Below are 26,883 nucleotides of genomic sequence, written 5' to 3'. Positions count from 1 at the left end.
TGGAAGGAAAAGGAAACAGGAGTCGAGAGGTGGTGTCCATAAGTTCACAAAGAGGGAAACTGAACCTGCTCCCCGTTTTCAGCCTCGTAACAACCCTCTACCAAGCAAACACACCCATACACGTATCTGGTCGATCCCAGGACACTCGGGATCTTAAAATTCACGTACTTGTAGAGTGTTTGCAAGTGATTTTCCAAGTATAATGCTTTAAAAACTATACAGCACGGTATGAGGTATCTAGCGTCGTCAAAGTCGCAGGCCGCAAACAGGAGGCGGTTGCCAGGGGTGGGAGAGTTGCTGTTCAGTGGTGATGGAACTGAAGTTGGGGAAGGTGAAAAGAATCCCCGAGGTGGGCGGTGGTGGTGGCTGCACAACGCTGTGAATGCACTTCATGCCACTGAACTGTGCACTTAAAAATGGTAAATTTTATTACATGTATTTTAACACGGTTTTAAAACTCCAATCTCATTAGCTGTGTCATTTGCAAAGATCACAGATGGAGTGGTAGTAGTCGTATCTGGAGATTAGGAATCTTGTCTGGAAACCCACTCTTCCTCGTATGTTGACGTGATTTCTTCTAGGAATTAAGAGAGTTTAATTATATTCAACTAAAAAGATTTTTACTGAAGGGTTTAAAAAAATACACAGTACAGTACGTTGGTTCTGCATCGATCAGAAAGAGCCGGATGGAAGATGGCACAAAGAAAAGACGGAGCAGGAAGACTGCCTCTGTTGTCTCTCCTCTTCGAAGTGACTGCCTCTTTCTTTCACGTGGATCCTAGGAGAGAAACCTTGACTGGTTCCCGAGGATGAGAGCCATGTCCCTGGTCAGCAGCGATGCGGACGGAGAGCAGAACGAGCTGAGGAGCCTGCAGGAGAAGCTGGAGTCCACCATGAAGCTGGTCACGAATCTTTCCGGGCAGCTGTCAGAGTTAAAGGACCAGGTAAAGAAAAGGAACCCCACCTGCCCACACACACCCACACACACCCACACACACACCCACCACCATACACGTCAAGTGTGGTGAGGAAAAAAAATCACTAGTGCTCATGTTAAAATGCTGAAGTTTATCACCTGGATAGAAAAGGAAACGGGCAACAGAGGACAAACTCATTTAGTCCATCAGTTTCCCCTCCACTCCCCCTCCACTGCCCTTTGACAGGATAAGCCCATGACGCTACTTTCAGTGCTGCTCAGGACGAGGTTTTCATATGAAAAACAAAACCAGAAAATGAGAAAATGCAAACTACTTCAATGAAGTGCTGTACAGAAAAACACGATGTGTAAAGCTGTACTTTTCTTCACTGACAAAAGATGAAAGGCTGTTTCTGGTTTTGCTTTTCAGCCCTCAGATCTATCGAACCCTGGCCCCAGATACTGAAATCCAGCATACTGGGATAAACCACAGTCAAGGAAGAGCTCCTTTTGGTTCATTCATTGGCCAAATCCTTATTGAGTGGCTCCCATAGTCCAGGCAGCGTGGCAGGTGCTGGGGGTGAAACAGTGACCGCTCTGCCGGCCACATCCCTGCTCTCACACGGCTCAGCTGTCTACAGACGTGCTGCTCCATCCTGCTCCCTGTCCCTAAGATAAATGCTTTGCCCCTGTAACTAAGCTGGGCGAAGGGGGCAAGTCTGCAGCAAACCCTATATACTCCGGTGCCCCCCTGCCCCGCCCTTGACCCCCTTAAAATGAGCACTCACAGTCACCAGGTGGTGACCTCCTGCTGGGAGGACCTGTGCTCTGCCCGTAGGTGACCGGGATAATCCTGCACAAACATGGCAACAGTTCAGCCTTCCGTACGCGGTGCTGAAAGCTTTTAATCAATTCCGTAGACCAGATTATAAATTTTGCACAGCAGTAGTTATCAGGCGAGGCTGGCCTAGAGGTAAGTTGTAAGGTATACCCACAGGTGATTTATTCCTCTTAGGTACATAATAGCTAGTGAAGGCCCTGTCTGGGATCAACTCTTCTTGGAGGTAGTTTACGTGGCACTTTAACAATCCTACTTTGAATTATATTTCTTTCCCAACTAAATTGTGCCAAACTGAGCCCCAAGATACCATTTGGTCTCAAGTTCTTTTCTTTCACATGTATTAAGATACAAATAAAAAGACTAATGGGAACAGAAGGCCTTATTTATGAAGGCTGTCTACAGCGCTGAGCTTGGTAGCCACCTTAAAATGAGTAATAACCTAAATAAGTAAAACTAATGAAGATCTAACTAGATTACTTTGCTTCTTATTTTATTAACTTTTTACCCCTACTGTGAAACACTTGACAGATGTTCCACAGGAACACTGATTCATGAGCACACTGTCTGCTACAGCTGCTTCTGTTTCCCCCCTGAAGAGCGAGGCAGGCTCCGTAAGGCATGTAGCAATGCTCAAGTTCCCTTCCTCTCCCTTGGAGAGAGCTGTGGCTCCAAGAACCTCCATTAAATCAGATGTTTTAAATTAGATGCCAAAAAATCTTACGAAAATTGATCTCATGCAGACCTAAATAAAGGAAGTATTTAGTGCTCTAGAAAGTGCCATTTGTAAACACGTCTGAAACAAACTATTATTGGGTATTCTGGGGTAGTAAATGCCACTCGAGCCCTTCTCTATAGGCCGGGCCTGTCCTTTCAATGCTTAGAGAACCCTGTGTGTTGAATCTCTCCCTGAGGGTGATTCTGAAGTTGCTTCAGTGATGCACACTGTGCAAACCAGTGAACCTGGTCTAAGGAGTGAATTGAAGCTGAGGAATTCGCACAGAGAATCATAGGTATAGGAGGTAGCCAAGACCACAGATGGCATTGCACCCAATTCCCTCATTTTATTTCAGGTTCACAGCAGGCTCTTAGGAAATTTATCCAACTTTACCTGAAAATGTCAGGCTGGAACTCCTGGTCTTGCAGTCTGGGTTTGATTTTGTGTGTGTGTATGTTGTGTTTTTATTTTCCCTTGTTTTGTTTTGTCACTGTACCCTGTTTGCCTTTCATGGTTGACTGTTTAAATACTCATTCATTTTTTTAAGAACGTTGAAGAGTTTCAGAAGTTGCATCACGCACTTAAACGTTAAGGAGTGGTACATTCATTGCCATGTTACACCACTGATCAGAGACTTGGCATTAGAATCGTTTCTATGAAGCCAAAATTTTGGCTTGAACAAACTATGTAAAACTTGATTACATATGGACTAAGGTTCATTAAGTGACATCAAAACCAGTGTGGTTTAAACTGCTTGGTTTCAGCTCTGTTTACATTTTTGTTTTAAAGTTAACGGTTGGAACCACCCTTCAGAAAACCTTTCCCCTATGAATGAATTTGAAATTGGACCATTTTTTCTTGTAAGGTGTTATTATAGGCTAAGAAGAAATTGGAGGAAACCAGTAATACATTCTCCAGTGCCTTTACCAGCATTGATCGGCTTAGGTTTTAAGGTGACCAGAATCACGGGAAAAATTCAGCATTGTTGCTTTTGCTGGGGAAAATCTGCTTTTTTCAGAAGGAATTAGTCAACATTTTCTTTTGATTTTGTAACAAAACTGTAAAGCACTTGAGAATCAACTTGTTGAAAAGATTTGAATTTTATTAAGTTTGGTGTGTACCAGTCCTAAAGACTTCTTAAATTGTTCTGCATAAAAAGCCATGCAGACAGGTCAGAGAACTGCTGGTTCTTAAATGGTAATTGTGAGAATTCCTGCCCTCCCAAGGGAAAAAAATTTTGAATTACAAAATAAAAACTCCATGAATGATTAATGAACAAGAAACTCCGTGATAGATATTTTTTAAAACAGCTATGAAAGAATACCATTCACTGGTAAAAGTGCTGGAAAATACAAAAATTGCTTCATCAGTTAGATATTTTTGCAGATCTTCTGGTCCAAAAACCAGCATAATGGAGCAAAGACAGCTGAATGTCTTGGGATTTAATCTTTACTGTTATTGACCTCATTGGTTGTTGTTTTCTTAAAATACCAGTTTGAGGAGAAAAAGTTCTTATCAAGGATATTAGTAAAATCCTGGTTAGTGGTTTTTCTGTTACTGCCAAGAACAGTTAATTAAAATTGCTGTTCTAAGTGTTACTTAATGATGCTTCTCATCTTGAAGTTTCCCCTCCCAAGAGATTCTGAATACTAAATGTGATTCTCTTACATTCTTATTCCAAGGCGGAGAACTAATGTAAGAACTTAAATTTTTTTTGCATGTTTTCTTCATATTGAGAGAAGGGTTCACTTTCTTGAAAATGTGACTGGCTTCCTATAGGACAGTGACCCTTATTTGTAGTTGGTAGGAAAAGAAGTAGTGCTTGAAATTCATGTCATATTAGCATGCGATAGTGTCCGGCATTTGTCACGCAAGAGGGTTATCATCTTGTTAACATTAACTGCGTAAGGAAGGAAGAATTCCATTCTTCCCCACAGCTGGAAGAATGGAATGTTAAACCTTACTTGAATGTCTGTGGTCCTTACACTGTGTTGGAACCACAAAAGAGAGGCCTTTGGTAACACCTGTCCTCTAGGATACTGTAACTGATCCAGAGAGAAGCAGACCTCTAATGTTAGGATACAGTAGGAAAAGTTCCATGGCCCGAGGAATGAAGTGAGTTTCATTTGTGAACAAAGGAGCACAGAGAAGTAGGCAGGCAGTCCCGTGTGAGGCCTTAGAGGGTCGGAGGAGTTTAGCTTCTACAGTCCTACGAGCAGGTGACGTCTGAGCTAGCTGAGAAATGCAGCAGGGGGCATCCCAGGAAAGGAATCAGCATGAGCAAAGGCATGAAAACGCATGGCATGCTCGAGGAATGGCACTGTGCTCTGGGTCATTTGTTCTTCGAACTATCATTTATGAAACACCTATTTGCCAGGTGCAGCCCTAGGTACTGGGGTTACAAAGGTGAATAGAACCAATTCTCCTTCTTCAAGGAACTAACAGCCTAGAGTGGGAGACAAACAAGTAAACAAATAAATTATAATTCAACATGGTAAGTACATAACAGAGGTTTGAACAGATTGCTCTGGGAGTGGAGAAAAGGGAGCACTTCATTCAGCCTGATCACAGGGAGAGGGTTCGAGGCAACGCCTCGGAAACCCTCTCAGAGGTGGGAATGCAGGAGCTTGGTTTCAAAGCTTGCGAGTTTGCCAGATGAACTAGAGAGAACAGCACCCTAAGGATCGGGAGTGTGAATATCTGTATATTTATATTAAACCGATGTAACTGTGTTCAAGAGATGCTGCAGTTTTATTTCTGAATATTTTAGGCTCATCGTTAGGAGCGTGACTGATTTCATAGGACTGTGAAGTGCAATTCTGAGGACTGGAGTTTCCTGGCTGTTTAGAACCTGAGTAGCCACGACCTCACTGTGACAGGAAAGCAGATTGTGGCTTTCACGTGCTGTTGCTGAACCTTCCCTGCTATGCCAGCCCTTAATCGTTTGGAGGCCGGTAGTGGTGGAGTAAATTTTGCCCATTTGCACTCAACGCTCCATATTTTCATGCAAGATCTTTGGCTACATCTGACTTGTAAAGCTACCAGTATCGTTTGCTTCTTGTTTAGACTGAGTCAAAAGAAGGAATGCTGAAATTCAAGTTAGTCTGTATATAGATTATGAAGAAGGATATTGCTTCAAATATTCATCCTTAGCTAAATGTAGATTTTGAGGATTTTAAACGTATCTACTACAAATGGGACATTTCACCCTAATCAAAGTAGCTTTTTCAGTATTAGAATTTTGACTGAAGTTACCACCTTAGACGTGAATCTGATGGATATATATTTTTTTAAAGTTTATTTATTTTTGGCTGCGGTGGGTTTTCATTGCTGTGCGTGGGCCTTCTCTAGTTGCGGCGAGCGGTGGCTTCTCTTGTTGCGGAGCACGGGCTCTAGGCGCACGGGCTTCAGTACTTGTGGCATGCGGGCTCAGTACTTGTGGCGCACGGGCTTAGTTGCTCCGTGGCATGTGGGATCTTCCTGGACCAGGTCTCGAACCCATGTCCCCTGCATTGGCAGGCGGATTCTTAACCACTGTGCCACCAGGGAAGCCCCTGATGGATATTTTTATCTAGTCAGTTTTGTTTCAAATGTCCAGAGAGAATACATTGTGAGAATATGCTAAGGCTAGACTTTGGTCATTATTTCTGTGTCTTGATGTAGGTAGTAGTAACAGATAACGATGATGCCTTAAATAACATATATAGTGCATTTGAATCTATGAAGACCGATAGGTAAGTAGGCTGAATTGAGCTAATAAAGCCAGAAGTTATGTGAGAATATGTACTAAGGGGCCAGGGAAACAACTGGCCAGCAGTGTTGAGCTTGGTTTCTTATAGGCCAGATTTAGTCCTTTAGGGGGTTTTGTTTTCATTACTCTTCCCATATAATTATCACTGGATGATGACCTTGCCAAAAGGGACCAATACTTAAGCAGTTGCCCAATTCCTTACCATTTATTACTCACTTAAATGGTAGCCATTCTGTCTAAAAAGGCCATGGTCGATCAGAACAGAATCCAGGCAGTCAGATTTGTGTACCGACCACCTGCTCAACTGCAGAGAATCTTCTCCAAGGTCTTTTTTTGAGAAAAATAATACATTTACCCAAAATACTTTTTTAAAAAGTATTCAAGTATATGAAAATATAACCACAGTGATCTTGGCCTGTTTCTGAGATAATCAGTGAAGAGCTCTTCTAGAGCAGCAGCGGTCCCAGATCAGTAACACCAATACCTACCTGGGCCTACTGAGTCGGAAACTCTGTTTGTGGACCCTTGGATCTGTGTTTTAAGGAGCCTTCTAGGTGGTTCTGGTGCACGCCAAAGTTTAAGAACCATTATTCTAGGGAAATAGAAAACAAAATTAGATAGGTATGTACTAGGTTCTTGAAATTACCAGGAATATGACTGCCTGAACGAAGGTTTGGGCCACTAACCTACAGCAGTAGGGAGCTTTAAGGTTTGTGATGCAGGGAGAGTGATGCGATCGTTATTTTAGGAAGACAACCCTGGAAAATCAGAATCGGACCTCCACTGGGCTATCAGGTGATAACCTGTCGAAGAGGGAAGGAAGGTGTGCCTTCAGTTGCAGACTCATTTGCTATAAGGAACCCAGTTTAGAAGCTCTTAAGTTTAAGAGAAGGAAGAGCCAACAGATTGAAAAGTCACAAAAAGCTGATCCGACAAACAGGCGTGAAGATGCATGTACATAAAAGGTCATCTCAAATGCACGTAGTTATTTATGGAAAAATTTCAGGAAAACCTTTAATGGCCAACTTCTACAGCAGAAAAATCGCAGCATCCTTAAATGGAAGCTTTGACTAAAGTATCTGTCAATACGGGTTGAGCCCACCACGATTCCTACATCTGTGAGAATGTGGTGATTATTAAATTTAGTTAAGTTTTATTGGATTCCCTCTCAAGGCTACCTGCCGAGGGGCTAGTCAGGGGGTGAAACTCTGGGGCTAAGCACATGAAGTATCAGGCAGTGAGATGAGTGAATTACTGACTGCATTACAATCTACTTGTGAATTTATTCCACGGGTCACGTGAGGTTCTGCTTCCGCAGCTGAATCTGTGTAGTATAGGGTGTGACACCTCCCTTCACGATTTGTCACTCATCCAAGGAAACTTTAGAGGCTAGCTGGAATATCCTAATTCAACTCTTTTAAAAGGCTTTATAAAAAGCTGCCTTTTGGAAATATTCACTCCTTGTAAATCTTCTCTTCTAAAATATAACTGAAGGCATTTCACAGGAGCCTAAAAATAGTATTTCGATGTGAAAGGAAAACGGCTATGTTTAAGAAAAAATAACCACTTTAAAATTGAACCTAGGTAAGTTAATCTTATTTTATGTTCTCAGGATATTTTGTACCAAAATATTTGATGCCCAGCATCAAATCCTAAGCTAGGACTAACTGGGTTATGAGAAATGTGAATGCAGGGAATTAATTATGCCCTGAAATAGCCAGAACAGAGCTAGATACCTGTCAATATGAGAACTGATTTATTAGTTCGGCAGCCAAAATAAACGGTACCAACCTCTTGTTTTGGGTTTTGAAAGCACTGTTTCATTTGACCAGCCTTAGGAAATGGTCTTTCCTGACCTTAGTGTCTGTAGGGTGGCAAGGAATAGTCACCACTGAGTGCCAGGCCATGATTATGTTATTTAGTCACCCTGGACCTCCGAGGAGAGGACATTCCTCATCTCCCTAGAAAGGCTGTGTGATTTTTTTTCTCGCAAATCAAGACTACCCAAGAGTCACTGGAGAGGAATCAAGACCCCCTGAAGACGGTGGACTTAATCTCTCTTAAACCTAGGATTTTAAACACACTGCTTTTCTTGACAGTTTAGTGTGCTGTTACTATCATACAAAGCTATCAGTTGGAAGTGGATTTGGGCGACGATCAAGCATCTTGTGCTTTAACTGTTTTTTTGTTCCTTTATGAAACAAGGAGAACGCAAAGTTTCTGAATGTCACATTGCCTAAGGCACAGCATTCCCCATTCTGCCTAGGAAGATGTCCTTTTTGAAGTTCTGTGTTTGATATACTGACAGTACACTGTTTGTAGAAAGTGGGTTTCAGTATAAACCATAACCACAGCGGTGATCTATGGTTGAGTATATGATCTGACGTACAGGAAGTGTCTGGGTCTAATGATGAAACTTTTTAACTTTCCAGATGACAGAACAAAGGAAGCAGAAACAAAGAATTGGTCTTCTAGGACACCCTCCTCACGTGAACGTCAACCCACAGCAACCAGCATAAGCAAAGGAAACAATGGAATCGTACTTACCGTTTTAAATTATTTTTAGTGGGGGTATGGCTAATTCGGTCTGATTCACCCACAGAGGTTACATTTATGCTTAGTATATTTGTAAATACTCAGTTTTATACTGTATGTATATGATTGCTACTCTCAAGGTTTGGACATATGTATTGTAATGAGAATGGCTGGCACGATGAAATTTCATTTGTGCCAAAAATATTAAAAAATGCCTTTTCTGGAAGGACTAAAGAAAGCACCTGATTTGCACTTGAACCACATTATAGATTTAAAAGTATATGACATGTATTTTGTATTTAAAACTAGAATAGCCAGTATTTATGTTTTTTATAGAACTGTGCAATACCAATTATGCAATCACAATAAATTTGTAACTCCTGAGTAGCCTAAGGGGCGTGCACATCTTTGAAGCTGGTGTGTTAATAGTATGTAATAAATGGTTACGTATCAAATGATGCTGCTGCCACAATCATATTAAGAGTGAGTTTCAGGCCCCCGGGCATGTTGTACCACATACTTATCCTGTGGTGATACTACTTCTCACTGCTCGCGGCACTAGTGCCTCTGTCTCCCAGTGACCGTGCTCCAGGCCTACAGACTGTCAAGTCAGCATTCATTTTAAGAAAAGCAGCTTTAGTTTCCAAGATACTTTAAGGCTTCTGAATTGATCATTTCAACTAGTTCTTTAAGTAAGAGAGCTAAATTAGAGGCTCAGACTTTAGTTTGCCAAGTCAGTGAAGTTTTTAAAGGGAACTTTTTAATGCCACGTTTGAGGTAAACGCATACTGGTAGCCGATCAGTGTCATCTCCTAGGTGAATTCTGGTGTCACGTTATAAAGCAATGAGTAATTGATGGGCTCTAGATTATCTAGTCCAAACAGTAGAGTTGATTTTTTTTCTTCATCTGAACCAACATGCTACAGTAGCTAAGAAGTCTTAAACTATATCCATCCATATAAAGATGAAATATGATCTATCCCATTAGAGCTCACAGTTTGAACACTGACATGTTATTCTTGTGAAAGAGCCACATTTGGGTTTTATTTCTTTGTCACATTCTTTCTTTTCTCGATGGATGAAAAAGTATGAAAGGAAACTTTTATATCTGTTGCCTAGTTTTGTACATGGATCTCATTTTACAAGACAATCTCTCTACAAAAAAAGTTAAACATGTATTGAAAGCAGACTTCTGAAATGAGTAAAGTTTGTAAATGCAGATATAAAAATAATATTTAATAAATGATGCAGAATAAAATACAGCGACCGACTGGTGGCTTTCATTTAGACATTTCTTTGCGTCATAACAACAGCTATTCCAATTAGATATTTTCTTTAGGACCAATTTAAAGTATAACTGGTTTGCCTACCAGATTAATTCCAAAAATGCTTACCTGATTAATGATAGCTGAGAACTACTTGAAGAGCTATGGGGGAGGGTTTATACAGCAGCCAGCCATTCATTCTTCTCGGTAAGTGACTGCCAAGCAGACTGTCTCGAGCACCGTAGCACACGGTAAGGCTCCCACTCCTGCACTTTCCCTGGGGGACGTGCAACTTGCTACCTGCAGTGCAAAGAATCACCAACAGGGAGATTAGTTCTCACTCATGCCCAGCGGTCAGAGTCCGTCAAGACAGTTGAAAATGTTTTAGAGAAGCTAACTCGTCCCCTCCTGAGAGCACTGCCCACCGTGGTTGCTCTTTTAACAAACACCGATTTTCTCTGTGCTTTGCTAAATAAGGATCATTACCATCCAATGCTGGGAACTAGGTCGTGATTAAATTCCAGTTAAATGACTCGTTTCAAAACCAATGCTTCTACTTTGTAATTGATAACTTAAAAAAAAAGTGAATAATTTTCCAGTCAGTGCAGCGTATCTCCATAGAATTTTTCCATCATAAGCCAAGCCCAAGATAGATACGTACTTGTATCTATAAACAAATCGGCGCTCCATGCTGACCCCCCCAACCTTCCCCGAACGTGAGCTCCAGCCAGCAAGGACTTGCTCCCCTTGGATCTCCCTTCGATCTCCTGAGCTGCCCGGCACGGAGAGGCAGTGTGTGTGGTTTGTCTCCCAAGCCCTGTCCCATCTCATTCACTGCAAAGTTCTGCAATGACATGTTCAGGTTGCAGCTTTTACAGGTTTGTCCTGTTTCATTCGAATCCTGTCACTTGAGATACAATCTTCATTCAACTCGCCAGCTTCAGCAGAAAATAAATGGAATTGGAATGCCACTCCACCCTACAAGCGGTAGATCCTACCCTTGGAGTTTGGGTGTGAACACAAAGCTGGTACAACTGAAACATAAAATTTGAAGTTGTAACTCCTACAGCCTTTGATGTGTGGTTGTGATTTCACCTTTCTCCAGACATCGCTTTTTCAACACTTCTACTTTAAGGATCAAGGTCCAAGTCACCTTCAAAGTTACTCACCCAGGTGAAGAATTAGTGCTATCGGGCTAAGAAACAAATGTGATACCATACTACTAACATGCAAAAAGTCTTTTTGGCTCTGATTATTTAATTTTAAAAGTTTGCTGTAGCACGGATTCATATTTGAAGATTTTGCCAACTTCCTTAACTAAACCACGTGTTAAGTCAAAGGGTCTGGGAAATTCCGTTCCACTTTTCTAACGTTTATATTTTCTGGCCCGTTTCTACTTATGTCCCTGAAATTATGTAGTGATGAACCTTGTTTCCCCTGCAGATACAGCTTCCGCCCTGGTGAGCCCTAGAGCTTTACTCGATAGTGCATCCTGCGCAAATACTCTTAGAGCTGTGCGCCGACTCCTCACACACGCACACAAAATACAACGCTTTTCACTTTGTTTTTAAAAAATGGATTCAACCTACCTGTTTCCAAGCTCATTACTGATTGTTCTTCAGTCAGTTTTATTTGGTTCTACTTTCTGAAAACGGATTGCTTGATTTTGCTCCTGTAAAAACTGCTCTTTCACCCTGTTTAAACATTTCCTAACATAAATTATAAAGCAAGCATACCTTATTTGTGGAAGCTAACCAGCAACTCAGTCTTTGCAGTAACAAACTAAACAAAGCTTTACTTATGTGCTAGTGAGAAATTAACACGATCTTCACAGTAAACTAAGGAATTATCACATTAAAAACTCAATTATAGGGCTTCCCTGGTGGCACAGTGGTTAAGAACCTGCCTGCCAATGCAGGGGACACGGGTTCGAGCCCTGGTCCGGGAAGATGCCACACGCCGTGGAGTAACTAAGCCCGTGCACCACAACTACTGAGCCTGCGCTCTAGAGCCCGCGAGCCGTAACTACTGAGCCCACGTGCCACAACTACTGAAGCCCGTGCACCTAGAGCCCGTGCTATGCAACGAGAGAAGCCACCGCCATGAGAAGCCTGCGCACCGCAACGAAGAGTAGCCCCCGCTCACCACAGCTAGAGAAAGCCCACGCGCAGCAACAAAGACCCAATGCAACCAAAAATAAATAATAAATTCATTAACTTAAAAAAAACTCAATTATAGATTTCTGTATCCTCCTCCTACGGTTGGTTGGGATAATGCACTAATGAGAAACGGCCTGAAAGTTTCTGATAGTTATTTTAAGGCTAATCATGAGACCATTAGTCTGACTTCTGGGCTACATAGAAAGAAATTTAGTCCTTCAATACTATTAAATACAAAAGGAGCACAACTACATACTTACACAAGTAGAGTTGAGTTTTGCTAAAATAATGTTTTCACAGATTCTAAAAAACAAAATGTGCTTCATAGAAGGCTTAATTTACATGACAGTAAAAGTCACCTTTACAGAAGACAGGATATAATAACAAAGGACTCCTACTGAAGGCTCTTGAGACAACAAGTTCTTATCTACCAAACCATAGAACGGGAGTGGAGCTTTCATTTTAAAGGTAAGAAATTGAGCTTTACAGTGGTAAAGTGACTTGCCCAAGGGCTTAGCTCCAGAATAAACAAAGCACTCCTGACTCAGCTAACAGGAGAGAGAGCTCTTCCACCTGCTGTCCCCATTCCAGAAACGGGCTACAGTATCTTATCGGTAATCAGTTTCCCATAACAGTTCTCCCTTTACAGAAAGTTCTTATGCACAACTGTATTTGGTCCTACAATACAAATGGATTTCCTTTTCTTTTCAAATCTCTTTCATAAGAGGATCTACAATTTAGAAAGTCCTGAATATGATTACTTTGTCAAGACTGAAAACTTTGTGGCAAAGAAAAGAAGCTCCTAAAATCTCTATCTTTTACAACTACAAATCTCATATAAATATCTCTTATTTAATTGCATTTTTCAAAAGGAGAATCTGTTCTCTCAGTCACCGTGGCTTTCTCCACGCTGAAAGATTCCATACAGACGGGCATCCTATCCTACCTACCACAGAAGTCGGTGTTGATTAGCCAACTCTGCTCTCTTCGTTACAGTGATCATTTGTTAACAATCAACTAGAATGCTGGAAAACCCCCGTAAAGATTTCGATTTTACAGAAAGTACCCAAAATTCCACCAGTTTTGCATCACAAAGCAGTGGTTAAAGTAAAGTTTTGAGTAAAATGCCATGCATGTGGTTTTTGTGGGTGGCTGCAGCTCAGAACGACTCTTAGGACTTGTCAGTTATCTACAGGGGAGAGCTAGGATGGCAATTATAAACGAAGACCACTCCGATCATGGCAACAAACAACTCTCCATCCCTGGTATTGTATGCCATCTTTGGCAACTCTTAACAACCTAAAGGCTGATGCAGAAGCGTAACTAGCCTTCGAGTCTGGACTCCAAAACCTACCAAGTTGAAGAAAAGAAAAAGACCACTGGCAGGTTTTTACATTTGGTCAAGTCTGACAACGCTCGTGGACAACGCTCCGGCTGCTGGTGATTTAAACTCATTTGGTAAAACAAATCTCTAGCTCACTGGGGTACTACATTAAAAAAAAAAAAATTAATGCAAAGAGAAACTTAAAATACTTTAAGGTCATGACAAACCAGTGTGAAAGAGAATCCTAACACCCAGAAGTGAAACTGCATCATTCACGCAGTCTGGAAAGAAAAAAGAAAGCTAAAAACCACTATAGATTAAGAATGCCGAGTTTGAGAAAACCCCTAAGGTGAATTCTGAACAACAACAACAAAAAAAAGAGTCCCACAACAGAAGAAGCGCATACTGTATGCAAGAGCCACTAATGGAAAGAGTCTGCCAGCATTTCTGTCAGGACCTCACGAAAGACGGCTGGTCCCATGTCAATGAAACTTTAGGCAATCCAGGAATTTAACCTGTCCACTCCAGAACTTCATTCAGCTAATGATTTCATCTTTTTTCCCACATACTTGTCACCTATAACATCTCATGAAGTCTTGTCAGAAGCTTTCTGTAAATGCTCTGTAGAAGAAAAACAATTAAGATGCGGTATGACACTGGGACAAGGAAGCAGAACCACACAAGGCTCGGCTGCTGAGTGTTCGTTTACTTCAGGGCCCCCGTGGCAGCATGGTGGGAGGGAAAGAACTGGACCTTGAGGCTGGTAAGAGTCTTCATGCCAGCTCTACCACTTCAACGCTATGATTTTAAGCAAGTTCTTTAATCACTGTAATGTTCACACACATACACACACACCCTGCCCATTCCCCCAACCACCATCTAAAGACTGGAGACGCTACTACTTCTTTGGGCAGCAATAAGCTTTAAAAAAGACAATATATGTCAAGTGTCGCGTATATACCCAACACGTGTCATTTCCCATTCCTCTGCAACATCATCATTTCCTTGTGCTCAGGCCGATCCACGATGTCAGCTAAATACTGCACGACCAAAGCTACTTCTCTTCCTACCAGATGGGCCTGAAGTTATTACAGTGGGTTCCTAAACCCCCAAGTCTTAACATGACATGTTTGGGACATATTGAGTCATTTTTAAAAACTATATCTTTAACATCCAAATTGTTTTTACTATCCATTTGAACTGAATTCATAAAGGAAGAAAACTATTATAGAGCTCATAACTTCCGGATAATTATTCTCATATCTGTGATCAGAGTTGAATTTACGTCTGACTTCCTTTTTACAAAATCTTCATGGGAAGACACTTTATCTTAGGGGTGATGATGTATTTCCTTGGTTTATGAAGTGCTTTTACCTACATTCTCATTTAGGTAGAAGTCTCCCAACACTGTTAAGTAGGTATTATCCCTGACATGTAAAGGGTCCTGAATTGTACCATCTTTAACATTCAAATGCAAATTTTAGATCGTTATCTCACATAACTGTACGAAGCCCAGGACTTTCCTTAAGAATTTCAAGGATCCTAAGGTGAGTGCTTACAACTTCCTAATAATTCCTTGTCACTTTCTCATCCTAAATCCTGACTGCAACCTAATTCTCATCATCTCCCCTCTCTCTATTCCCCTCCACCCTAGTGTAGACACAGCCATCCCTACTCTGTCTCCAAAACACATTAACACCTGGGTGTTGTGAACAGCAGACCTTTAGTAGAGGAAGATTTTAACAAATAAATAAATAACAAACAGTAAGAAACTATTTAAAACTGAGAATCAGACATTGAAGCTCTCTGCCCCCTTCCTTTTCTGCCAGTGGAGTAGCCATTTGTATCCTCACCTCGAGCCTAATTCTAGGACCCACTTTCTCTCACCACCCAAACAAAAGCAAAATAAAAACAAAAAAAAATTTCCCTCCAGCTTCAAGTAAAAACTAAAAATTCTTGTTTATTATACAGAACAATTTAAGCCCCCTGGTCCCAACCCCTCCCTCTAGATTAGCCCTTTACCTTGACAGAATGAAAAAAGACTATAATTCATCTGTCTTCAGCTTTCAACTCAAAGAGCAACCAGCTTTTAAAACACCTTTATTTTTCCCCCTTCCTGATAACTCCCTAACTTAGAGAAGAAGAAATCAATTTAGAAAGGTGAAGTGATTTGGCCAAACTAGAACATCAGACCTGGGATTCAAAGACAGATCATCTGATGATATACACTCACCCTTCGGTATCCACGGGGACCCCCGTGGATAGCAAAATCCGCGGGTGCTCATGTCCTTTACGTAAGGAGTACAATCGGCCGTCCATTTACTCGGGTTCCATAGCCACAGGAACCACATCCAAAGATTGGAGGGCTGACTGTATCATATACCTTCCTCTCTAGGCCAACACTTCACTATGCCGGGTGCAATCCTGCCAAAAAGGTGCTGGGGCCTCCACCTGTCCACCTGTTTGGGGAAGACCTGTAAATACCAGGTAAGAGTTCTAAGAGATGCAAAGTAAGAGTTCTTATGGGTAAGGGCTGTAACTAGCTCTTTTCATTCAGTACCTAGTACAATTCCTGCCAGTAAAGAGGCTCAAGACACTTGAGGGGGAAAAAAGATTGTGAACCTTCACGTAATCTGCTTGAGGGTTTTGGAGCCAAGGCCAATAAGGAGTCTTTCACTAAGGAAGGACTATTTAGCAGTGGCCCAAAAGGAGTTGCACAGACAACAAAAGATCAGGCAGTCACTACCCTTTTTGCTGCGGACCATTTAATCTTATAAGTATCCGATAATCATAATGCCTCTGGCCCCAGGAGTCCTGCTTCACAACCCCAAACCATCCCTCACTGCCCCCTCCCTCTCACTAGGCAACCCCAATCTCTCTTCCTTCTTTCAATTCTTATAACAGATAAACCTGTGCTGGCTTGTCTATCAAAGTCTAAAATGGGTTGGCAGGGGACTTCCCTAGTGGTCCAGTGGTTAACACTTTGCCTTCCATACAGGGCGTGCAGGTTCGATCCCTAGCCAGGGAGCTAAGATCCCACGTGCCTCGCTGCCAAAAAAACAAAACATAAAAAAAAAAAACCACAAGGCTTTCCTGGTGGCACAGTGGTTGAGAGTCCACCTGCCGATGCAGGGGACGCAGGTTCATGCCCCGGTCCAGGAGGATCCCACATGCCATGGAGAGGCTGGGCCCGTGAGCCACGGCCAATGAGCCTGCGTGTCCGGAGCCTATGCTCTGCAACGGGAGAGGCCACAGCAGTGAGAGGCCTGCATACTGCAAAACAAAAAACAAAAAAACAAAAAACATACTGTAACAAATTCAATAAAGACTTTAGAAATGGTCTTCATCAAAAAATAAAAAAAAACTTAAAAAAAAAAAAAAAGGTTGGCAGGGTTGAATTCCTTCTGGAGGCCCTAGCAGAGAATTTACTTCCTTGCCTTTTTCAGCTTCTAGAGGCTGCCTGCGTTCCTTGGCTCGTTGCCTACTCCCATCTGTAAAGCTAGAAATGGCCAGTCGAGTCCCTTCACACCCTTTATCACACTGACTATGATGCTATGCCTCCCTCCTTTACTTATGAGGAGACTTGTGATTACATTGGTCCCACTTGAATAAACCAGGAAATCTCCCCATTTCAAAATCCTTAACATAATCACAACCACAAAATCCCTTTTGCCGTGTAAGGTAATATATTCACAGGGTCTGGGCATTAGGACTTGGACATCTTTAAGGGGCCCATTATTCTGCCAACCACATTTGCCTAAGCAGAAACCAGGCAGTTGTTTAGGTTTAAGACAAGAAAAACAAATCGCCTGTTTTCACGCTTGACAGATTTGAATACAATTGGGAAGGTCACATTTTCTTATGGTCCAAACAGGCTGAACAAGTCAGTTAATTAACATGACCATAGAGAATGATGAAGCTACATATGATTACCCAAGACCGTCTGTGGCTTCCTTTTACTTTCACTATTGATACTCTTGGAGAACCAGAAACAGCTATTAAAAATGTGTTTACTTTTATACACACACACACACCCCTTATTAGAGTTTTTATCACCTCAGGTTTTACTTGTAAGGATTAGCATTTCACAAATAAGTTAAGAGGGGGCACAGTCAAGACGGCAGCAGGGGAGGACGCAGAGTTTGCGTCTCCCCACAACTAGGGTGCCTGCCGGACACTGGTGCGGGACATCAATGCCTAAGGAGAGGGGAGGAACCCCCGAGCCACTGGGTAGGACATGGGGGCACTGAGGTGGGAGGAGAAATGGAGGCTGGACAGGACCAGCACCCCTGAGGGGTGGCTCGAGGCAGGAGGGGTTCCCATGCCTGGAGAGACCCTGGGGGGCTCGGAGGATCAGGCGTTTCCCCTGCCCTATCAGGCCCAGGAAGCCTGTGGGGCTCCCGGGCCGGGCCCTCTGAGGCCCCCTGTGGGCTGTGTTGGTCCTAGGGGCATAGGAGGGAGGCGGGCGGGAGGGGGCCTCCAGGACAGGAGGATTGGGGAGGTGTGGCGGGCGTCTCCCAGGCCCACTCAGCCCCGGGAAGCCTGGACTCCCAGGCTGGGTCTCTGCCCTTCAAGGCCCCGTCCAGACCACATTGGTCCTAGGGGTGGAGGAGGGAGGGAGGAGGGGGGAAGAGGAGGAGGGGCAAATGGGGGGCACCCTCCTGGGCCGGAGGATAAGGGGAAGCACCGCAGGTGTTTCCCCCACCCACTTGGCTCTGGGAAGCCTCTTGGGCTTCCAGGTCTGGTCCCCTGATTTCCGGGGCTCCCTCCAGCCATGCAGGTGTTAGGGGCACAGGAGGGAGGAGGGGAGAAGAAGAGAGGCCAACGGGGAGGGGCCCTCCAGATCGGAGGATGTGGGGAACAGGCCTAGCACTTCCCCGCCCACTCGGGCCCAGTGAGCCTGCTGGGGTCCTGGACCTGCTCCTCTGCCCTCCACAGCCAGGGGCACTCCTGGGCCCCTCCTGCTGCATGAAGGCTAAACCCCCCCAACACCCCCCCACCCCACCCTGCCTTTTCCAGCCCTGTGGGTCCTAAGCATAAGCCCTGCCCGCTGCCTAAACCCCACCCCTGCCTAAGCCCCGCCCAGCAAAGCCAAGGCCTTTTCCAGCTTTTTTTTTCCCCCCTCCTCAATTTAACTATTGTGGTTCTGTTTTACCTTCTGGTTGTTGTTTTATCTAAATTTTTATTTTTCTATTCTTTCTAACGTATCTGTTAGTTTTCTAACCTTATTTTATATTTTCCTCTTTGTTATCGTTCTGTGACTTTTTTCTTTTTTTTTTTTTTGCCACACTTTGCAGCTCGCAGGATTTTGGTTTCCGTGCCTGAGGGGTTGGGCCAGAGCTCCTGTGGTAGAAAGTCCAAGTCCAAACCACTGGACTAACAGAGAACCTCAGACTCCAGGGAATATTCATCAGAGTGAGGTCTCCCACAGGTGCTCATCTCATCAACAAGACCCAGCTCTACCCAACAGCCTAAAAACTCCAGGGTTGGAAGCCTCAGGCCAAACAACCAGTAAGACAGGAACACAATCCCACCCATCAAAAAAAAAGGGATGACAAAAAAATATGTCACAGATGAAAGAGCAAGGTTAAAACCTACAAGACCAAATAAATGAAGAGGAAATATCCAATCTGCCTGAAAAACAATTCAGAGTAATGATAGTAAAGATGATCCAAAATCATGGAAACAGAATGGAGGCATGGATTGAGAAAATAAAAGAAATGTTTAACAAAGATCTAAAAGAACTAAAGAACAAACAAATACAGATAAACAACACAGTAACTGAAATGAAAAATACACTAGAAGGAATCAATAACAGAATAACTGAGGCAGAAGAATGAATAAGTGAGCTGGAAGACAGAATGGTGGAAATAACTGCCGAGGAGCAGAATAAAGAAAAAAGAATGAAAAGAATTGAGGACAGTCTCAGAGACCTCTGGGACAACACTAAATGCACCAACATTTGAATTATAGGGGTCACAAAAGAAGAAGAGAAAAAGAAAGGGTCTGAGAAAATATTTGAAGAGATTATAGTCGAAAACTTCCCTAACATGGGAAAGGAAATAGTCACACAAGTCAAGGAAGCACAGAGAGTCCCATACAGGATAAACCCTAGGAGAAACACACCAAAACACATATTAATCAAACTAACAAAAATTAAAAACAAAGAAAAAATATTAAAAGCAGCAAAGGAAAAGCACAAAATAACATACAAAGGAATCCCCATAAGGTTATCAGCTGATTTTTCAGCAGAAACTCTGCAGGTCAGAAGGGAGTGGCAGGATATACTTCAAGTGATGAGAGAGAAAAACCTACAACAAGGATTACTCTACCCAGCACTGATCTCATTCAGATTCCACAGAGGAACCAAAAGCTTCACAGACAAGCAAAAGCTATGAGAATTCAGCCCCACCAAACCAGCTTTACAACAAATGCTAAAGAAACTTCTCTAGGCAGGAAACACAAGAGAAGAAAAGAACCCACAGAGACAAACCCAAAACAATTCAGAAAATTGTAATAGGAACATACATATAGATAATAACCTTGAATGTAAATGGATTAAATGCTCCAACCAAAAGACAAAGACTGGCTGAATGGATACAAAAACAAGACACATATATATGCTGTCTACAAGAGACCCACTTCAGACCTAGGGATACATACAGACTGAAAGTGAAGGCATGGAAAAAGATATGCCATGCAAATGGAAATCAAAAGAAAGCTGGAGTAGCAATAATTGCATCAGATGAAACAGACTTTGAAATAAAGACTGTTACAAGAGATAAGGAAGGACACTACGTAATGATCAAGGGATCAATCCAAGAAGAAGATATAACAATTATAAATATTTATGCACCCAACATAGGAGCACCTCAGTACGTAAGGTAAATGCTAACAACCATAAAAGGGGAAATGGACAGTAACACAATAATAGTAGGGGACTTTAACACCCCACTTACACCAGTGGACAGATCATCCAAACAGAAAGTAAATAAGGAAACATGAGCTTTAAATGACACAACAGACCAGATAGATTTAATTGATATCTATAGGACATTCCACCTGAAAGTGGCAGAATACACTTTCTTCTCAAGTGCACATTCTCCATGATAGATCACACCTTGGGTCACAAATCAACCCTCAGTAAATGTAAGAAAATTGAAATCACATCAAGCATCTTTTCAGACCACAACGCTATGAGACTGGAAATCAGTTACAGGAAAAAATTTGTGAAAAACACAAATACATGAAGGATAAACAGTGTGCTAATAAATAACCAAGAGAGCACTGAAGAAATCAATGAAGAAATTTTAAAAATACATGGAAACAAATGACACCAAAACATGACAACCCAAAACCTATGGGATGCAGCAAAAGCAGTTCTAAGGGGGAAGTTTACAGCAATTCAATCTCATCTCAAGAAACAAGAAAAATCTCAAATAAACAATCTAACCTTACACCTAAAGCAATTAGAGGAAGAAGAACAAACAAAATCCAAAGTCAGTAGAAGGAAAGAAATCATAAAGATCAGAGCAGAAATAAATGAAAGAGAAACGAAGAAAACAGCAAAGATCAATAAAACTAACAGCTGGTTCTTTGAGAAGATAAACAAAATTGATAAACCTTTAGCCAGACTCATCAAGAAAAAAAGGGAGAGGACGCAAATCAATCAAATGAGAAACAAAAAAGGAGAAATCACAACTTACACCACAGAAATACAAAGGATTATAAGAGACTACTACAAACTACTATATGACAATAAAATGGACAACCACGAAGAAATGGACAAACTCATGGAAATTTTCCAAGACTGAACCAGGAAGAATTAGAAAATATAAACAGACCTATGACAAGTAATGAAATTGAAACTGTAATTAAAGCTCTTCCAACAAACTAAAGTCCAGGACCAGATGGCTTCACAGGCGAATTCTATCAAACATTTAGAGAAGAGCTAACCCCTATCCTTCTCAAACTCTTCCAAAATACTGCAGAGGGAGGAACACTCCCAAATTCGTTCTACGAAGACACCATCACCCTGATGCCAAAACCAGACAAAGATATCACAAAAAAAGAAAATTACATACCAATATCACTGATGAACACAGATGCATATCCTGAACAAAATACTAGCAAACAGAATCCAACAACACATTAAAAGGATCATACACCATGATCAAGTGGGATTTATCCCAAGAAGGCAAGGATTCTTCAATATATGCAAATCAATCAATGTGATACATGATATTAAGTTAAGGAATAAAAACCATATGATCATCTCAACAGATGCAGAAAAAGCTTTTAACAAAATTCAACATTCTTTTGTGATAAGAACTCTCCAGAAAATGGACATAGAGGGAACCTACCTCAACATACTAAAGGCCACATATGACAAACCCACAGCCAACATCATACTCAATGGTGAAAAACTGAAAGCATTTCCACTAAGATCAGGAACAAGACAAGGATGTCCACTCTCACCAGTCTTATTCAACACACTTTTGGAATTCCTAGCCATGGCAATCAGAGAAGAAAAAGAAATAAAAGGAATCCAAATTGGAAAAGAAAAAAAAAAGTCACTGTTTGCAAATGACATGATACTATACATAGAGAATCCTAAAGATGCCAGCAGAAAACTACTAAAACTAATCAATGAATTTGGTAAGGTTGCAGGATACAAAATTAACACACAGAAGTCTCTGATATTCCTATACACTAATGATGAAAAATCAGAAAAAGAAATTAAGGAGACACTCCCATTTACCACTGCAACAAAAAGAATAAAATACCTAGGAATAAACCTACCTAAGGAGAAAAAAGACGTGTACTCAGAAAACTATAAAACTCTGATGAAAGAAATCAAAGATGACATAAACAGATGAAGAAATATACCATGTTCTTGGATTTGAAGAATCAATATTGTAAAAATGACTATACTATCCAAAGCAATCTACAGATTCAACGCAATCCCTATCAAACTACCAATGGCATTCTTCACAGAATTAGAACAAATAATTTTACAATTTATATGGAAACACAAAAGACCCTGAATAGCCAACGCAATCTTCAGAAAGAAAAACGGAGCTGGAGGAATCAGGCTCCCAGACTTCAGACTATACTACAAAGCTACAGTAATCAACACAGTATGGTGCCAGCACAAAAACAGAAATATAGATCAATGGTACAGGATGGAAAGCCCAGAAATACGCCCATGCACATATGGTCACCTAAGTTACGACAAAGGAGGCAAGAATATACGATGGAGAAAAGACAGCCTCGTCAATAAGTGGTGCTGGGAAAACAGGACAGCTACATTTAAAATAATGAAATTAGAACACTCCCTAACACCATACACAAAAATAAACTCAAAATGGATTAAAGACCTAAATGTTAACACTGGACACTATAAAACTCTTAGACGAAAACGTAGGAAAAACGCTATTCGATATAAACCACAGCAAGATATTTTTTGACCCACCTCCTAGCGTAATGAAAATAAAAACAAAAATAAACAAATGAGCCCTAATGAAACTTAAAAGCTTTTGCACAGCAAAGGAAACCATAAACAAGATGAAAAGACAACCCACAGAATGGGAGAATATATTTGAAAATGAAGTGACGGACAAAGGAATAATCTCTAAAATACACAAGCAGCTCATGCAGCTCAATATCAAAAAAACAAACAACCCAATTAAAAAATAGGCGAAAGACCTAAACAGACATTTCTCCAAAGAAGACATACAGATGTCCAAGAGGCACATGAAAACATGCTCAACATCACTAATCGTCAGAGAAATGCAAATCAAAAACACAGTGAGGTATCACCTCACACAGGTCAGAATGGCCATCATCAAATCTACAAACAATAAATGCTGGACAGGGTGTGGAGAAAAGGGAACCCTCCTGCACTGTTGGTGGGAATGCAAATTGGTACATCTACTATGGAGAAGAGTATGGAGGTTCCTTAAAAAACTAAAAATAGAACTACCATATGACCCAGCAACCCCACTGCTGGGCATATACCTGGAGAAAACCATAATTTGAAAAGATTCATGCACCCCAATATTCACTGCAGCATTATTTACAAATAGCCAGGACATGGAAGCAACCTAATGTCCAACAACAGAAGAATGGATAAAGAAGATGTGGTACATATTTACAATGGAATATTATTCAGCCATAAAAAGGAATGAAACTGGGTCATTTGTAGAGATGTGGATGGACCTAGAGTCTGTCATACAGAGTGAAGTAAGCCAGAAAGAGAAAAACAAATATCGTATATTAAGGCATATATGTGGAATCCAGAAAAATGGTACAGATGAACCTATTTCTAGGGCAGGAATAGAGATGCAGACATAGAGAACAAACATGTGGACACAGTGGAGGAAAGAGGGGGTGGGACAAATTGGGAAATTAGGTTTGACATACACTACCATGTGTAAAATAGACAGCTAGTGGGAACCTGCTGTGTAGCACACGGAGCTCAGCCTGGGGCTCTGTGACGACCTAGATGGGTGGGATGGGGGAGTGGGAGGGAGGCCCAAGAGGGAGGGGATGTAGGTATACATATAGCTGACTCACTTCACTGTACAGCAGAAACTAACATAACATTGTAAAGCAATTTTACTCCAATAAAAAATAATTAATTTTTTTAAAAAGTTAAGATCCAGTGAGGTATAAAGAAAACAAAAGTGGACCAAAAACTTCCCAACCAGATAACCACTGTTGATTAAACAAACATACAACAAAACATACCTATATAAGTTTAGAAATTTTAAATAATATGCCATTCATATATCTTCTTTGGTGAAATGTTTTTTCAAACTTTTTGCTCACTTTTTAATTTCTTTGATATTATTGAATTTTGAAAAAAATTTTAATATTCTGGTTGCCAATTCTTTATCAAATATATGTTTTGAAAATATTTCTTTCCTGGTCTGTGGATTGTCTTTTCATTTTCTTAGCACAGCTTTCCAAAAACCCTAAGTTTTTAATTTTGATGAAACCCAATTTATCCTTTTTTTTTTTTATGGTCACAATTTTTGTGTCCTAAGAAATCTTTGCCTAACTAAGATCCCAAAGATTTTCTCCTATGGTTTCTTCTAGAACAGCAGTGCATAAGACTGTTTTCTGTGATGACAGAAATATGCTCTAATCTAAGCTAGAGTAATCAAGACAGTATGGTACTGGCACAAAAACAGAAATATAGATCAATGGAACAGAATAGAAAGCCCAGAGATAAACCCACACACATATGGTCACCTTATCTTTGACAAAGGAGGCAAGAATATACAATGGAGAAAAGACAGTCTCTTCAGTATGTGGTGCTAGGAAAACAGGACAGCTACATGTAAAAGAACGAAATTAGAACACCTCCTAACACCATACACAAAAATATACTCAAAATGGATTAAAGACCTAAATGTAAAGCCAGACACTATAAAACTCTTAGAGGAAAACACAGGCAGAACACCCTTTGACAACAAGATCCTTTTTGAGCCACCTCCTAGAGTAATGAAAATAAAAACAAAAATAAATAAATGGGATCTAATGAAACTTAAAAGCTTTTGCACAGCAAAGGAAACCATAAGCAAGACGAAAAGACATCCCTCAGAATGGGAGAAAATATTTGCAAATGGAACAACTGACAAAGGATTAATCTCCAAAATATACAAGCAGCTCATGCAGCTCAATATCAAAAAAACAACCCACCCAATCAAAAAATGGGCAGAAGACCTAAATAGACATTTCTCCAAGGAAGATATAGAGATGGCCAACAAACATGAAAAGATGTTCAACATCACTAATCATTAGAGAAATGCAAATCAAAACTGCAATGAGGTATCACCTCACACTGGTCAGAATGGCCATCATCAAAAAATCTACAAGTGATAAATGCTGGACAGGGTGTGGAGAAAAGGGAACCCTCTTGCACTGCTGGTGGGAATGTAAATTGATACAGCCACTATGGAGAACAGTATGGAGATTCCTTAAAAAACTAAAAATAGAACTACCATATGACCCAGCAATCCCACTACTGGGCATATACCCTCAGAAAACCATAATTCAAAAAGAATCATGTACCAAAATGTTAATTGCAGCTCTATTTACAATAGACAGGACATGGAATCAACCTAAATGTCCATTGACTGATGAATGGATAAAGAAGATGTGGTACATATATACAATGGAATGTTAGTCAGCCATAAAAAGGAAAGAAATTGAGTCATATGTAGTGATGTGGGTGGACTTAGAGTCTGTCATACAGAGTGAAGTCAGAAAGAAAAACAAATACCATGTATTAACGCATATATATGGAATGTAGAAAAATGGTACTGATGAACCTAGTGGCAGGACAGGAATAGAGATGCAGACATAGAGAACGGACTTGTGGACACAGGGAGGGAAGGGGAGGGTGGGACGAACTGAGGGACTAGCACTGACAATACATACACTACCATGTGTGAAACAGATAGCTAGTGGGAAGCTGCTGTATAGCACTGGGAGGCCAGCTCAGTGCTCTGTGACAACCTAGATGGGTGGGATGGGGAGGGTGGGAGGGAGATGCAAGAGGGAGGGGATACAGGTATACGTATAGCTGATTCACTTTGTTATACAGCAGAAACTAACACAACACTACAAAGCAACTATAATCCAATAAAGATGTAAAAGAATAATAATGAAATATATTTTAAGAAAAACAGAAAAGCCTTTCCCACCAAGCTCAAAAAAAAAAAAAGAAAAATGCTGTAATCTGAGCTAATCAGTACACCTCTAGTTAGCCACCCATGGCCACTGAGGACTTGACACGTGGCTAGAACAACTAAGCAGCTGAACTGTCACACTGTATTTAGTTTTAATTATTTAAATTTAAATAGCCACATGTGGCTCACAGATGCAACAGGAAGTTCTAGAAGTGTCGTAGTTTTAAATTTTACATTCTGATCTATGACACATTTTTAGTTAATTTTTGTATACATACAAGGTTCATTTTTAAAAATATGGATGTCAATTATTCCGGCACCAGGTTTTTGAAAAGACTATCTCTACTACAATGAGTTATCTTGGCATCTTTATCCAAAATCAGACCATGTTTGTGTGGTCTGTTCCTGTACTCTGTATTCTATTCCATTGGCCTATGTGTCTTTCCACTCACCAATATCTCATTGTCTTCATATATGGTCAACTGCTCTTTGACAAGCCTACCAAGGATACATAATGGGGAAAGGTTAGTCTCTTCAACAAACGATGCTGGGAAAACTGGATATCCACATGCAAAAGGATGAAACTGGACCCCTATTTTACACCATACATATATATCAACTCAAAATGTACTAAAAATTTAAATATAAAACCTGAAACTCTAAAACTCCAAGAAGA

At 41.0% G+C, this 26,883-nt stretch overlaps 2 protein-coding genes across 9 annotated transcripts in view; one reads left to right on the top strand and one right to left on the bottom strand.

The window, feature by feature from the left end:
* ITPR1 (inositol 1,4,5-trisphosphate receptor type 1) overlaps positions 1-10,020 on the top strand; it is a 327,139-nt gene extending 317,119 nt beyond the window's left edge. For all 3 annotated transcript variants that reach the window (XM_081245778.1, XM_081245777.1, XM_081245776.1), the window contains 2 exons: positions 783-944; positions 8,656-10,020. In XM_081245778.1, coding sequence (XP_081101904.1) covers positions 783-944; positions 8,656-8,742 — 249 coding nt within the window. In that variant the 3' untranslated portion in view covers positions 8,743-10,020. The remainder of the gene's footprint in view (positions 1-782; positions 945-8,655) is intronic.
* LOC308623425 (uncharacterized protein) overlaps positions 1-26,883 on the bottom strand; it is a 175,217-nt gene that overhangs the window by 8,577 nt on the left and 139,757 nt on the right. For 3 of the 6 annotated variants that reach the window (XR_014016820.1, XM_081245781.1, XM_081245780.1), the window contains 4 exons: positions 15,740-15,980; positions 10,153-10,323; positions 6,712-6,815; positions 803-923 (listed from right to left, as the gene is read on the bottom strand). Coding sequence is in view for 5 of the 6 variants with exons in the window: in XM_081245781.1 (XP_081101907.1) it covers positions 15,914-15,980 (67 nt within the window). In the remaining variant the exon portion in view is untranslated. Of the gene's footprint in view, positions 1-802; positions 924-6,711; positions 6,816-10,152; positions 10,324-15,739; positions 15,981-26,883 lie in introns of those variants that run through there. The other 3 variants (XM_081245783.1, XM_081245782.1, XM_081245784.1) reach the window with 3 other exon arrangements.

This window comes from Mesoplodon bidens (genome assembly GCF_964165515.1).
Source record: "Mesoplodon bidens genome assembly, chromosome: 10".
Lineage (NCBI taxonomy): Eukaryota > Metazoa > Chordata > Mammalia > Artiodactyla > Ziphiidae > Mesoplodon > Mesoplodon bidens.
The sequence above is the reverse complement of the archived record's forward strand: the minus strand, read 5'-3'. Positions and strand labels throughout refer to the sequence as shown.